The 14,681-nt window shown below is 56.7% G+C and overlaps 1 protein-coding gene across 1 annotated transcript; it reads right to left on the bottom strand.

Moving 5' to 3' along the window:
* Positions 1-14,681, bottom strand: CPNE7 (copine 7). The gene is made up of 15 exons (XM_015811403.1): positions 14,508-14,681; positions 7,599-7,784; positions 7,169-7,243; positions 6,982-7,056; positions 5,854-5,937; positions 5,397-5,486; positions 5,008-5,106; positions 4,744-4,830; positions 4,414-4,473; positions 3,406-3,539; positions 3,103-3,157; positions 2,417-2,468; positions 1,938-2,071; positions 226-462; positions 1-138 (listed from the first exon to the last, which is right to left on the bottom strand). Exons 1-15 carry the CDS (start codon positions 14,679-14,681, stop codon positions 1-3), a joined length of 1,680 nt encoding a protein of 559 aa, XP_015666889.1.

Raw genomic sequence — 14,681 nt, 5'->3', positions numbered from 1 at the left:
TCACTGCGGCGAGTTCAGAGCAGAGCCAGGGCCGCTCCCTTCGGGGCCACGGGGGGGCAAGGCCTTGGAGCTGTAATAGTCAACCACCTGCTTGGGCACCTCTGCCAGCACACACTTGGCCAGGGCAGTGGGCGAAGCCTGGAAGACAAAGGAGGCTGAGAGGTGAGCTGGCAGCCAGCTTGGGGGGGGGGCATTAACTGTCCTGCCCGAGGGAGGGGGACTTACATTCTTGAACTCTCGGAAGGGGACGAACTGCACAATGTCCCGCATGACAGGCTCGCCTTTGGGGGAACGAAGGATCCCATCATCCCCATCCAAGATCTGCATGTCCGTGAAGTCGGCGTTGCCCACCCCCACAATGATGATGGACATGGGCAAGTAGGAGGCCCGGACGATGGCTTCCCGCGTGTCCGCCATGTCAGTCACAACCCCGTCAGTCAAGATCAGCAGGATGAAGTATTGCTGTGAAAAGAAGCGCCAGGTCAGGGGCCCCCAGGAAACAAGCAGGACGGAGGGGACAGTCGGGGGTGCAGACGAAACTCCTTCGGACTCTTCCCTCTGACGAGCCTCTGAGCCAACGGCCACCAGCCGATCTTGTCGGCACACAGAAGAGGCGGCAGCCCTTCCCTTATTCTGGAAATTGAGAGGCCGCTTGGAATGACGAGGAGAGTCCAGGCTCTATTGCAACCCCCCAAGACATCTACCCCTCCCCCGGGCTTCCTTCTTCAAAAGAATGAGGGGGGAGGGGTGAATTGCCAGAGATGGGCACCTCCCATTTTCTTGGCAAGAGACAAGTTGCTCTCTGTGTCTTCTCTGGTAAGAGCTGCAGGGTTCCTGTGCATGTATCAAGTGCCACAGTCTCGTGAGAACAGCACAGGCACAGCCCCAGCTGGCACCAGCCAGAGTGGGCGGTGGGCCTAGCTCTGGAGATGCTGCCCTCCACAGGGCTCTGCAAGAGGTTTCTGGCGACACCCGCACGTTGCAGGGCCCGGGATTTGGGTGGCCGGAGGCCCTCCAGAAAATCAAGCTTCAGTTCAGAGGAAGGCAATTCGTTCCGATTTGAAATCGGTTCAAGAATGGAAAACCAATCGCCATATTAAACGCCACTGCATTGATCAGGTAATTTGTTTTGTTTTTTAATTCCATTTGCTTTCCTTAATCAAATTGACCTGATTCAAAATGTCAACGCAACGGACAGGTGGAGGAAGGCTGGAGCTGATTTGCTTCCTTCCCAGTGTCCCTTCTCCTTCGCCCTCGGCCCTCTTTGGCTCCCCAGCCTTTGTTCTTGCTCTGCCAGCGGCCCAGCCTCCCCTCACTCCCTCCCCCCTCACTCCCACCCCAGGCCGTGAGGACGGAGGCATCCGTTGCCGCCATTGATTGGCAAGAGAGGCAGGGAAGCTTTCAACCACTTAGCAAGCGTGCCAAGAGCTGCCAAGATCAGGATGAGAAAAGTCATGCGGGGCCCTGGGCCCTCGCCCACTTGGCACATGTCAGTAACAGAGGGAAATTTTTGTTAAACCAATAAAGGACAATATTCGTAGCTCAGGGTGAAATGAGGGCTCCTTAGTGCTCTCTGAGCTTGTTTGTTTTCTTGCAGACGTTTCATTACCCAAACTAGGTAACATCATCAGTTATGTTACCTAGTTTGGTTAATGAAACATCTGCAAGAAAACAAGCAAGCTCAGAGAGCACCAAGCACCCCCTAATTTTGTTAAAGCCACCCGGTCCGTCCAATGCTTTCGTGTATGTAAGGAGCCCAATCCACCATAAGAACCCTGCCTCCCTGGTGTCTGCTTTTCTGTCAAGCTGGGAACAGCTGGCTGGCTGAAGTTTGGCAATAGAGCTTAAACTCCAGCAAATGTGGGGGCACCGAGGTCAAAGGAGACTCAACCCCCAACTACCACCCAGAATGTTTCTGCTGATTCCCACGCACTCACCGAAGCTTCCTGGGTTTTTTCTTCATTAGCGGCGACTTTGGCGACTTTGGAGATGATGGGCGCCACATTGGTTGGGCCGTAGAGCTGAATCTTGGGCAAGCAACTCTGGTAGGACTCCACCACCCCCTGGATGCCTGGCAAGGAGAGGGGAAGATTCAGTGGGCCCTTCTGTGGGCGACAGAAGCACAGGCGGGGTGGGGGACGTCTTTCCAAGTGAAGAGAAAGTTTGAACTTAAGCCAGGAGTGGAGAAACATCCTGCTCCCCCCAGGAAGCCCCCCAGGCAGAGATTACAAGCAAATGTTCTGCAAACATTTTTCCTTTTCTGAATCCAGAAGGGTTTTGGCTGTTCTGGGGGAAGTGTGTCTGATGAACAGAAGATGTGCTAATCCAGCCACAGGTTCCAGCAGCATTTTGGCCCTGGCAGAAAGTGCCCACCAGAAAGGCAGAAGGAGCAGAAGCTAGCAGAAGCCATCCTCACCTTCACACTCATCGTTTTCAGGATTGAAGTTAATGGCAAAATCGTGGGAGACCTAGGAAGGAAGGAAGGAAGGAAGGAAGGAAGGAAGGAAGGAAGGAAGGAAGGAAGGAAAGTTAATCATGGAGCCTCCTCCAGCCCCTTTTTCAGTTGGCATTGCTTGGTGGCTGGAAGCCGTGGCAGCTGCTGCAGTATCCTGAAGGACTCAGAGCTGTCCGAGTGCCAGGGGGGATCCTACCACCCAGCTGGTTGGCAGGAGAAGGTGGAGGGAGGTCCTGTGCTGGATGCAGAGATGGCAGAAGTGCCAATTTGCCCTGCTTCACAACTGCTTGATGGGCACACCAACACCCAGAAAGGCCGGTCAGCCTGGCAGCAAAGCAGCCGAGAAACTTGTGGGACCCTGAGGCTGAACAGCTTGGCTGAGCAGACCCTTCAAGAGCCCCGAAACACGTCAGTCAACAAGATATCACAAAAGTCCCGGTGTTCTTATAAGGCAAAAAAAAAGGAAATGTTGGGGGGGGCGCAATAAGCAGGTGTGACGGCAGCTCAGCCAGTCAGGGTCCGACCTCCCACAGGAGCACTGGCCAAGCTCCTCTCCAGTGGGGCCAGCTGCCTTGGGGACCAGGATGCCTCTCCCCAACTATCGCCTCTGCCCCCCCATCTTGTTTCACGCATGTCCCTTGACTTACTTCATAATTGGGGGGGATCCTTGCTCCGAAGCCCAAGGCAGAGAATTTCTTGTCACTGTGGAGAAGCAGAAACCAGTCTGGCTGCAAAGGGCTTGGAAGCCCCTCACCCAAGTCCCCCTCTTCGCTTTCCCCAAGACCCCTGACTTTGCCATGGGGGGGAGATGCCTCCAAAGTGGCTGTTCTCCGGTGGGGATGAATGCTCGAACTGGCCAGGTGAGGGCTAGAGGGAGCCTCCCCCCCTTGAGTGCAGCACCCCCTTCAGGGCCTGGCACCACTGAGACACTCTCCCCCCTCCCGAGTCACCTGTCGTAGTCCTGGCAAATCTCCCCCACGGCCACCAGGGCCTTCAGGTATTCGTTGGGCTGATAAGGGTTGATGTAGTGCAGGGAGCAGCTGTTTCGGGGGTCCCCGTTGGAGGCTGTGAAGTCAATGGCCACCTGGGGGGAAGGCAGGGGGGAGGGGGTCAGAGGCAGGGAGCCAGCAGGTTAGCCTGCGGGGGGGGGCAGATCCAGGCTTCCCCATCATTTGCCAAGGGGTCTGAGATGAGGGGTGCAGAACCCCCCGCCCTTGGGAGGCAGAACCCAGGAACATCCTCAGGACCGGTTCCTGCCCAAACTGGGTTAGGGGAGTGAAGAGAAACCGACATCAAGGAAAGGGACTAATCCGGCACAGCCCATTTTTGCCAATCAGCCCTGAACTCGGAGCAAAGCAGGAATTGCCGCCGTCTCTCTCCCTCCCTCTTCACGCGCCCACCCACACACACACACACACATCCTGCGAGTGAGGGGCTCTCGTTCCTGGGATGCTGCCCGTCGCATGCCCTCGCGGGCAAAGTGGGCCCAGAGCCAGCAATCTGTTCCTTGCCATGTTCTGGAACTGACTCACTCCAGGAAGGAGCTGCTCTTTCAAAACGCAATCTGCCGCCTGCTTCTTGTTTTGGAAGAGAGAAATCTGTGCGGCGCTGCCAACGGGGTGCTCTGACAGCCACGGCAGGAAGCTGAGGTGACCAAGAAGCTGGGGGGGGGTGGCAGCCCACCTGGAGGCCCAGCCCTAGATAAAGCCCACATTTCCAAAGCCCCCGGCCCCTCCCTCGGTGCTTAGCGTCTCCCTTGCCAAGGTACGAACAGACAGCGTGCCCATCTCTACACCAGTTGGCGACAAGTGCAAAAGGAGGAACTGATAAACAAGCCCCCCCCCAGAAGTGCCCGTGTCCCTGGGCTGGAACAGAAGAGCCCCCCCCACCCCGGTTCTGGCTTCAGAGACCCTTGGCCTGCTCTGGGCCAACCGAGGAGGCCGGGCGCAGCTACTCACCGTGAAGTGGATCTGGCAGCCGCCCATGATGTAATCCAGGAAAGAGTAGACCCTGTGGATCTTCCAGAGAATCTGGGCATCAGAGCAGGATGAAGGCTGCTTCCTGCCAGCCCAGCTCTGTGCCCAACACAGGGCAACAGATCTGCAGGCCAGGGGGCAGAATTACAAGGAGGGGGCCAGGCCTGCTGTAACCCACAGGTGGGGTGGGGGGACAAGAGCCTGTTCATAGCAGACCCATAACCCACCCCTTTGCTCCCCACATTTCCCCTTGCCCAGCCCCCACGCACCCCCACTGACAACGAGAAGCCGGCCCATGGGCTGGCCACTTACCTTCAGGTCCAGGAGAATGACCACCCCCGAATTTCGGTAGTTTCGCTTCTTCAGTTTGTACTTGGGATTCATGCAGTCCCATTGGATCTAATGGGGGGAGGGGCGAAAGGGATCTCTTTTTATTCCTGCTGGGCCATTCATGTCTGCACAGAGACCAGATCCAGCCAGCCCCTGCGGATGGCTGCTTTCTCTCCAGGAAGCCCCCTCCCCAGCTGTGGAGCTTCCCGGGGGAGGGGCTGCGTGGCCTCCTCCCTGTGCACCAACCTTGTTGCCACCTGTGGCTTTCTGCATCTCCTCAAAAGTAGTGTAAAACTCTCCAATGAAGTCGTGCTTCCCTCGGGAGTCATAGTCCAAGACGACACACTGCATACGAGAGACCCTTCAGGACCCCTCGGAACGGCCCCTTTCTGCCCAGGATCCGGCCTCCTCGTCCACCCCCTCGCCCAGGGCCAGAGAGGACGCGGGCCTGCCGACCTCATGGCCCCAAGGCAGCAGTGCCCGGCTGGTCTCGGAAGTGGGGTACAGCAGGCGGTATCTCACAAGCCTCCCTTCTAGCTTGCTGGGGGCACTGCTGAAGTTGCAGCCCGAGCGGCTGGGGGGCGGCTGAGGGCACCAGCCAGGTGAGGGTGGCCCTCCGTGCCCCCCTCACTCACCCTCAGCTTCCGCTTCTCTTCACAGCTGCAGAGGGAGTTGAGGGACACTTTGAAGGGTTCCCAGATGGGGCTCAGGTTGTTCTTGACAAACTGCGAAGCACAGGCACATGGTCCAAAAGGCAGCCTTGGGGGGGGGGCTGGAGGGGGTCCCCAGCAAATGCCTCTCTCCTCTGCTCCTCAAATCCCCCTGGCTGATCTGAATCCCAGGGTGAGGGTGAGGAGACAGCAGCAGCCTGGAAGGGGGCAGGCCATAGGAGGAGGACCCCTGAGCCCCAAGGGCTCTCCATGGCTGCATGGGCTGGAGCAGGTCTCTTGGGGGGGGGAAGCAGATCCTGGGGCCCAGTACCTCCCTTCTTTCACCATGAGGATCAGAAGCTTATAATGAGAAGTAGCATCTCCCCTCCCTGGCCAGAAGCGTTGAGACTTTACCCTTTGGCCCCTGGGAGGAGACTCTTACCTCAGTCCGGTGTACCAGCTGCTCACTTTCATCATCATTGATCCGGTAGATCTCCAGAAAGGGATCTGACTTACTGAAAAGATCCTAGGGGAGACAAGGCTAACCTTTACCAATGGGTGGCTCTTCTGCTCCTCTTTCTAGGGTCCCGAGGTGTTGGGGTGTGGGGTGTGCAAATGACATGATGCAACATATTGCAAGGCCATCCCAGTTGTGTCCTTTGTGTGAAGGTGCCAGGGTGCCATCATTTTAGTGGCATGGAGGTTTGTTGCAGGGGTGAGAGGGCTGGCCAAACCTGGGGAGTTTTGCTTAATCCCACCTGGATATGTTCTTCACTGGGCATCTGAAGACCACTCCCCACTTCATTGGGTGGTTGGGAAAATGAAGGGTGTGTGGGAGTGGGGTCCCCTAAACCCCACCCCCTGAAAGAAAAGGGGGCAGCACTTTGCCTTGCATGCAGGCTGGCTGGCAGAGAAGAGTGAACGGATGCAGAAGCCCCTTCCCCACTGACAGACCCCACCCAGCAAGTTCTCCAACATTCCTTCCCCTCGCTTCCTGCTCCATCTGTTCAACTTTTAAATATCCTTTTTCATTTTTTAAAAAACGGCGTTCATATTCAATTTCACAGCTTTGATGCCAGCCTGATTTATCTCCGTCACGTAAGATGACGAATTTGCATGGATGGCTTTGATTACAGGCGCGTGAGCACACAGGCAGGCACACACACACACACACACACACAGAGTCCGTTTGCTAGATGTTCGCTGATGATGTCAGTTTTTCATTCCTAATAAAAACTGCTGCTCAACCTGCACCTTCCCTTCAGCTCCTGAGCAGATGGTGGAAGGCAGAGCCCTGAGCGGCTGTTTCGGTCTCCTGCCCCAAATTGGGCCCTTCCTATTCCTGGGGGGGGGGACTCTGGTGGTGGGGTGGGTGTGGGGGCTACACTGGCATTCACCTGTCCAGGTCAATTTATCTCCCAGCGCCTGTCTGAATGGCCCGGGCTCCTGCAGCGTTGCAATTCCTTTCTCCCCTTGCCTGCCCCCCTCAAGCCAAGTGTGGCCACACTGACCCTCCCCAGCTGACCTTCCCCAAAGTAGAAGATCACAGCCCCCTCCCCTTCCCTCCCACCTTGTCATCCAGCTTCTTTGCCCGAAAGAACAGTTCCACAAAGCCGTTGTCTCCAGAGATCTCTTCTGAGGTCACCTGTTAAGAGGGTCCAGAGAGGCCCCTTTAGAGGCCTGGCCTGTCGGTCGGGAGGTCCCCCAGCCACTGCTTCCAACCTGCCACAGGGTGGGGGCCGGGAGGGGGCACTCACTGTGATGGTGGACTTGCCGGCGGATTTCCCATACTTGAGAAAGAGCGGCTTGCTCACCCGCTTTTGAGCCACAATCTGCAAGGAGGAGCAGAAAGGTGGGCTGACGGCCCCTTCTTGGGCTGGCGAAGGGGCCTGGCGGGGCTGGGCCCACTTAGGGGAGCCTTTTCCTGCAGCCGCCGATCCGAGCTATCAAGCTTGACCCGCTGGCCTGCGGGGAAAGGTGCATCCTAGCCCTAAGCCTTGCAGTGGGGGCAGGTGGTCTGCAGGCATGGGGGTCTCTCCTGCCAGGATGAGGCGCAGCAGGCTGTAGGGCAGAGGCAGTCTCTTCCGAGGGGCTCCTTTGCAGATTAGCCCCCCTCCCGCTGCAGCTAACTGGCAAGGTCTTGGTGTCCGGAGCCAGGGCCCAGAGACCGCTCCTCCCCCGCCTTACCTGCCCCACCGTGCACTCCATGCCTCCCAGGAAATCATCATCGTGGGTCCCCACGCTGCCGCCGTGCCCGTGGATGTCATAGACTTCAAAGCGCAGCTTCTGCACCTCCTCAAAGTAATAGTCCACCATAAACACCTTGGCGAAGACCGGGTTCAGGCTGCTTTTGATGACCTCAGATCTGTCCACCTGGAGGCACAGAGGGCGTCAGCGTCACCTGCGAGGCCTTCCACCCCGAGACCACCAAGCCCAGAAGGCTTAGCCTGGCAGAGAGATGAAGAAAATGCAGAGGCGGACACCCCCCCGCCCCCCATGCGAATGGCGGGCTCAGGCCCCGCCAAGGGACCCAGAGCAGGCGGGGAGGGCGGCCCAGTCTGGTCCGGCTGATCTCGGGCAGGGGGGGAGCGCCGCGAAAGGAGGCCCCGGGAAAGGGCGCTGCGCTTGGGGTGCCCAGGGCGGGCCCGAGGCGGCTCCTCTCCCGGGGCGGAGATGGTTTCAAGCCCGGTTGCGCGGCCGGAGTTCTCAGCCCGCCTTGCCCCAAAGCTGCGCTTCTCGGCTGCGCCTTTCGAGCCTGGGCAGGTCCGGCGGGGCCCTTGCGGCGGCTCCCTGGCCTGTTGGCTGCCCCCCCCCCCCGCTGAGGCTCCAGAGGGAAAAGCACGCGGGGCCACCAGGCACAGCCGGCACACAGCGCGCGCTCTTCCGAAGTCCGCTGGGTTCCAGCGCGGCCTGCCTCGGCCGGGAAGCTCTTCCCGCGGGGGGGGAGCGCTCCCCGCCTTACTGGCGTGGAAGGACCCCCCCCCCATTTTGGCTCTCGCTTCTTCAGACGGGCCCTCATCCCGCCTCCCTGCCTCTCCCTCCCGAAAGGGGGCTCTGCGATCCTGTGACCCTCTGGTGGGGCAGAAGGAAGACTTTGCCCAAACTTGCCCATGCTTCGAAGGGAGGCTGGAGGGCGGGGGACGCCGAGCCGCTCAGCAGAGGCGGCCGCTCTTGCTCCCCTTGCCGCACCCCCGCCTTGGCGGGCTGGGCCTGGTGACTGACGATGAGGAGGCAGCCCCCGCGCCCTGCTCTGGCCCCCCGCCTCCAAGGGCCGCCCCTCCCTCTCTCCAGAGGGCCCGGTGCTGAGAACGCTGCTTTGAGTTAGTGCTAACTTTGCTCTGCAAGCAAGTCATCCGTCATGCTGCTTTCCAGAAAAGAAATCAGACCACGTGCCTGATATAACTTTATGAAGTTTCAGTGCCTGGATCTACCTGGTTTTCTATTTCCTGCCCATCTTTTTTATCAGGTCCACCAGAGTGACCGCTCCCTCCCACCAGCACCCAGGTCAGCTCATTCATCCCTGGAAAACTATCTACGGCTTATCAATTATGCCTGCATCTTAGTTGGCCCTGGCAGAGATGCCCTGGCCCAGCACCACAAAGACGTTGGCTAAGAGAAATGTGTTAATTGTTATGGTGCTGGAGGCCAAGGAGTCTTTTGCTGCTAAAAGCCTCTGCGGAAGCCGAGCAGGTAAAAGAATCTTTTCTCAAGCACCAGAGACCGCCTCTTCCTCTTCCGGAGTGCAGCACCCACCCACCCACCCAAAAGGTTAAGGACAGACCAGGAACTTTTCTGGCTCTTTCTGCTTCTCCCTCTAGACCTGGGCAGCTTTCTTGGGCTGAGGCAAACGTTCTCTCCAGGCTAAGGATACCCGTTTTCTCTGTTTTCTCTTTCAAGCACACACACACACAGAAGCACCCTCACTCTTTATCTGCATCAGACCACAACATGAACCACGCCAAGCCTCCACTGCCCCTCTGGATGAAAAAGCTGAGCTGTCCATTTGCTTCTCCAAAGCCCGGTTGGCTTGGGTTTTGGTGCACCAAGCAAAGATCCCCCCAAAGCCCCTTTCTCTGTCCCTCCCCAAATATCTCCTTCCCAGGGATTGGGAGATTTATTAATTAGATGCACTGTCGGAGATAATCTTCTCAAAGTAAGCCACGGAGCTCATCTTGAGGCGGAGGCTTAATCCATCTCATCATGACCCAGATGTTGGATGCAGCAAATTGCCATCCGGAAGGGACAGTCAGCTCCCTTGGGGGTGGGTGGATTTCAGCCCAGATTGGGGGTGGGGGCAGAGGACCCTGTGTGGTGTGATTTCAGGGACTGTCAGGTGCTGGAAGGACCATGTCCTGCACTGGGATTGATGTGGGCAGGGGTCCGGTAGGCAGGAAGCCCCCTTGCTTGGACTGAGCCTCTGAGATGACTTATTGATGGATTAATTGATTAATCAAATTTGTACAACTGTCCCTCTCACAAAGCAGCAGCTCTGGGCTCTTTACAGATATTCACAAAGACTCAAGTGACAAGACCAAAGTTTTGGCTGCATAAAGAAGGGGACCTGATCTGACTAGGGACCCCCTCTCCCCAGCATCTGGACAATGCGAAGGCCATAGATATTTCCCATCTCCAAGGGAGCCACAGATGCTGAGTTGCAGATGCCTCTGCTTGCTCACTGGCGCTGCGTCCTTTTCCGGCAGCTCACGGAGCACGTTGGACTATTGTCCCGTTGCTCTACGTTCTCGTGATTTCTAAATAATGCCAAAGCATGAAATGGCAACTTTATCAATGTCAGGCCACGCAGCCCTTTGGGACATCAGCCAAAGTGATTTTCCGTGGCTGTTAACATGGGTAAAGACAGCCAGCTCCCTTGAAAATAGAGCAATATTTCAGTATTGATTTTGGCTGCTCGCTCTGAGCCTCATCCTCCATCCCTTTCAGAAAGGAGATAAGTCTTAAGCCAACCGATCTGCCTGCAAAGCAACCTGGATCTGCCCCTTGAGCAGGATGGCTTAAACGGCCCACCCAGCTTGGGACCAGCCCCCGATTATCTCAGTTGCCTCCAGCAGGGCCTGTCTGGAGACTCCATGGGGGTCTGCAGCCGGAGGGGAGGGGGAAGATGGGCTCTCTCTGCAGATCCCCCTCCCCAGAGGCTCCTTTGAAGGCCAGCTGCCTGTCTTGTTTTCTCCGCAGTGGTTTCCCAACAAAGCCACGGGTAAACAGTGCTCGCTTCAGAGGAGAGCTGGCGAGAGGAAAGAGCAGAATCGTGCAAAGCCTGGCTGCCAGTTAAATGGGCCCATTATATGTCTACTCTGGGCCCCGAGGACCTGGGAGGACCTCCGGTTTAGGGATGAGCTGCTCATCGACACCGGCTGCGCATGGCGGATGCTAAAGAAACACGTCTGTCTTTTGTTGAAACTTTGTTCTTCAAGCCTGCAGACAGGCAAGAGGCTCCCTTTTCCTCTCTCCTTTCTGGGGTGCTGAATGCCAGAAATCCAGGCTCCCCTCTGGGTCCCTGCAAGGCTCAGCCCGGATGCTGGGGGGAGGCTTGGCGCTTTGTGATCCAGCCTTCCTTTCGCCACAGGGAGGGGCGCTCTGCTCCCTGGCCACAGTCTGAGCAGGTATTGGAAGAGGGTTGGAAAGCTCAGACGAGCAGAAATGGAAGGGAAACAAGGCCTGTGCAATAACCGCTCAATGGGGGAGGGGGATTCAGCAGCCGGGTCTCGAGAGGAAACCGGGGGAGGGGGCAGCGGCCCTTCCAAAAGCACATCAGCTTCAACGCTCAGCCGGGGCCTTGCAGTTAACAGCTACACAACGAGAGTGATGTCATTAACATTTAGGCAGCCATTTTGACTGTTTCAGCCGTTCACCTACATTACGATACATTTCATTGCAACCCTGCAAAGGAAGCCGGTGTGGGCATCACCTGTTGGAGCTTCTGCCAGGTGAGGCAGGCAGGTTTGCTCTGCTGGGCTCCAGCTTCAGTGCCAGAGCAGCCACGAAAGGGGGCTCACTCTTGGGTTCCCCTGAAGTGCGTTTGAAAGTCCCTTGCCCTACGTTGGCCAAGAAGCATCCGAGCGACAGGGCTCTCTGCTCTCCCCCAGGGGAAGGCAGTGGAATCCATCCCCCAAAGCAGGGAGCTAACCTTGCTGAAATTGTGGACTGACCCTGCCCAGCCTCGGCACCACAGCAGGCCCTGCAAAACGCCCCATTTTACAGGTGCCACAAGCGCCGTTGCTGGCTATGCGCTCTGCACTTTCACCGAGAGCCAAAAGCCCTTCTTTCATGGCCTCTCCTTCAGATGGGGAGCCAAGCTCCTTCTGCCCTACAGAAAGGCCATCAACAGACCCAGCTGGGGGGAGGGAGGCTCATAGCATTTTCGTTTTGTCTCCTGGCCCGGCTAGCTGGGCGCAGTTTGCCAGTCCCTGTTGTCTGGGAGCCTCTAGCAGAGGCGAAGGGAAACCGTCATATCTAAGGAATATATGAAGCTGCAGGCAATTAACCCGAAGCGCTGGCAAAAGGGCCCCATGCCAGAAAGCGAGAGCAGGATCACAGGCAGACTGGAGCAGCCTGAAGGCCTGGCAGAACCCTCCTGCCACTGCCACGCGCACAAAAGATGGGGGGGGCTCCTGGGCACAGTGGAGCAGCAGCAAGGTCAATGGGGGGACACCTGTGCCTCAATTTAGGGTGGGGGGACTGCCAAGGCTTGGGAAGCTCACTCGGGGGCAGCGCCAAGGCAGCCTGCGGAGGGCAAGATCCCAGTGGCTGGATCAGACCACTCTGTGCTGTGAATGGGCACCCATCCATTCCTGATGATGGGGTTTTGCGGCTTGATTTGGGGCTTTCCCCCCATAAATTATTTACAGCAATACCAGCTCTTGCTTGGAGAACTAATGGGAATGGTGCTTTTGTGCACCAGGGAGTTTTCGTCAGCACACTTTAATGTCATTAGGAAGCCCCGTGTGCTTTCAGGCGAGGGAGAAATGCCCACCGCCAGCACAGGCTGCCAGGCATTTAGCAGACTCTGCAGGGCACATATGTGTCTCTGGGTGTTGCTCATTAAACCGCAATTTGAGTGGCATCTGATGATAGCTAAGCCTCCTTTCCCATGACTTCTTTGTTGGCTTGGTTCTTGGGTTATCTGTTTTGACTAGATGAGCTGAATGTGGATAGAGATCTTACAAGTAAGCCAATCTGCCAGTAACCAGGGAATGCTTCTCCTACCATAGGGCCCCGAGGCCAGGGAGCCTGAAGCTTGAGTCAGAGAGTTTCCCCTCTTTCAGTAGATTTCCTAGGCAAATTCAGCCCTGCTGGAGACTGGAGGAGGAAGAGGCCCACAGCCGATGCATTTGCCCTGCACAGACCTTGCTTGGCCCCAGGAAGATGGGAGGAACTCAAGGCCCAGGCAGAAAGTGAGCACCTGAGGACCATGCCAGAAACAAACAGAAGCAATGGAGTCTCTAAGCTTGTGGCAAGAACCTTTTGCCTCAACTCAAGTCTCTGGTGTAGGAAACTGGGTTTTATGCAGGATTCTCAGGCCTTTGGGGAGGAGCCTTAGCAAGGGGGTTGGGATGGCCAACTCCATCCAGTTCACAGCCAGCAGCAGCAGCAAAAACGAGAGCTCACCTCTCATAAGTGCAGAGATGGAGCGATTCCAAGGAAGCCTTCGGCCCCATCAGCCTCAAGGAGTTGCTGCATTACTTCAGTGCATTTCAGCAGGGATTGGCTACTTTGGGGGCTTGCAAAGGGCCAAGCAGGCTTGGCAGCATTGCAGGCATCCTAACTCTGGGTCTCGGAGCAGAATCAGCTTCCGCCGTGGTTGGAGGAACCAGAGAATGGGAAGCTGCAAAGCCCCATGATTTCCTGCTCGGCCAGATGGAGCCGTCTCTGCATCTGACCCTTTCAGGCTTCAGCTTTGGTGCTACAACTTATCAAACAGCAAGGAGCCCTTAGCAGCTGATCCCTCCGGGTGACCCCAAGAGGGGAGCCAAGGCAAAACTCTCAGGCCAGCTAGTCAAGTTGCAGTGCTTGCTCCGTTTAGCTGGCTTAGTCCATTGACAGGACTCCCGTGAGGTGGGTAGATCCCTTAAATGCATGGTTTTTTTATGCATGTGATACTAAGTGTGAAGGTGTTACGCATCCTCCTGAGAGACTTTCCACTTTGTTGCTTCCCATCTTTTCCTCTTTTTAAATGCACCGTGCATATATTTTGCACACATGCAAATAGAGGCATCTTTAATAGCTAATTTCTAATCAATTAATGTCATCAATTCATTCCAACAAAAAAGCTGATGCATCACCCACACCCTCCTGGGCTAGATCATTTCTCTGGGAGGGGAAAAGACCCATCTTTGTGCTCCTTGGTGGAGGCGGGCAGTTGGTCTGTGCCCAGTTCTCCTTGCCCCTCTGGCCCTAGACCTGCTCTTGCCTACAGGGTACCCACCACCAGGCCCCTGAGATCGCTGAGTCTTACAGACCCCAATCCTCAGGGCTTCCTTTAAAGGATGAAACAAACCAGCATCCTCACACACAAGCCCAAAGAGACCCAACTCAACATCCAAAACAAAAGACAGCCGAGTCCTTTTGCTGGGTTTAAAAGCCTGGCCCTGAAAAACAGACAGCTAGAAACACCTCAGCCTATACCTAGAAGATGCTTAGATTTTAGAAGGTCTCCTGCAGAGGCCCCCAAAAGGCAGGACAACCATCTCCAATGCATTGCAAGGACACGGACCTTTGCCCAGGGGCGGCAGGGCTGGTCAATGGGAAGGCAGCCAACCTGTCCCTCCTTTGAGGAGAGGAAGGTGGGTCTGGAGCAGATCTTCCTAACCCGCTAAAAGGTTGGGCACCATTTCTGAACAGCTCGGAATGACTTTGCTGCTTATGTGTGATGAGAACTTCCATCAGGCAGACCTGAAGGACCTGAGCTGGGAAACTCTTGAAAGGACAGATAGAAGATGCACCTTTGGAGCTGAGCCCAGAAGGACAGAAAGCTGCTGCTGGGACTTTGGTGGCTCCCGCCCAGCTTGCCCTCCTGCTAGACCCAGTTCAAGCCCCCCCGCTTCCCTTTGACCCTCTCTGCGGCCGCTGCCCACCTACCTCGGCCCACTGTCCTTGGGACTGCATGAGGAGGACGACACAGGGATCCGACTTGTTGAGGGTGTCCCGGTCGAGCAGGTGCTTGCAGCAGACGCGGAGCTCCACCTTGGAGACGCAGGTGGCCGAGACGACCCCCAGGTTGGACTGGGATGCTGGGTCCAGGATTTCATTCAT

This window comes from Protobothrops mucrosquamatus, unplaced genomic scaffold, assembly GCF_001527695.2.
Source record: "Protobothrops mucrosquamatus isolate PMUCROS unplaced genomic scaffold, P.Mucros_1.0 scaffold41, whole genome shotgun sequence".
Taxonomy (NCBI): Eukaryota; Metazoa; Chordata; class Lepidosauria; order Squamata; family Viperidae; genus Protobothrops; species Protobothrops mucrosquamatus.
The sequence above is the reverse complement of the archived record's forward strand: the minus strand, read 5'-3'. Positions and strand labels throughout refer to the sequence as shown.

Excerpts from the sequence above, each read along its gene's own strand:
- CPNE7 (XM_015811403.1), bottom strand. The coding sequence starts at position 14,681 with ATGAATGAAATCCTGGACCCAGCATCCCAGTCCAACCTGGGGGTCGTC. Across the intron at positions 5,107-5,396 it reads AAGAGAAGCGGAAGCTGAGG|TGTGTCGTCTTGGACTATGA; the intron begins GTGAGTGAGGGG and ends TCTCGTATGCAG. Across the intron at positions 3,540-4,413 it reads GCTGCCAGATCCACTTCACG|GTGGCCATTGACTTCACAGC; the intron begins GTGAGTAGCTGC and ends CCTTCCCCCCAG.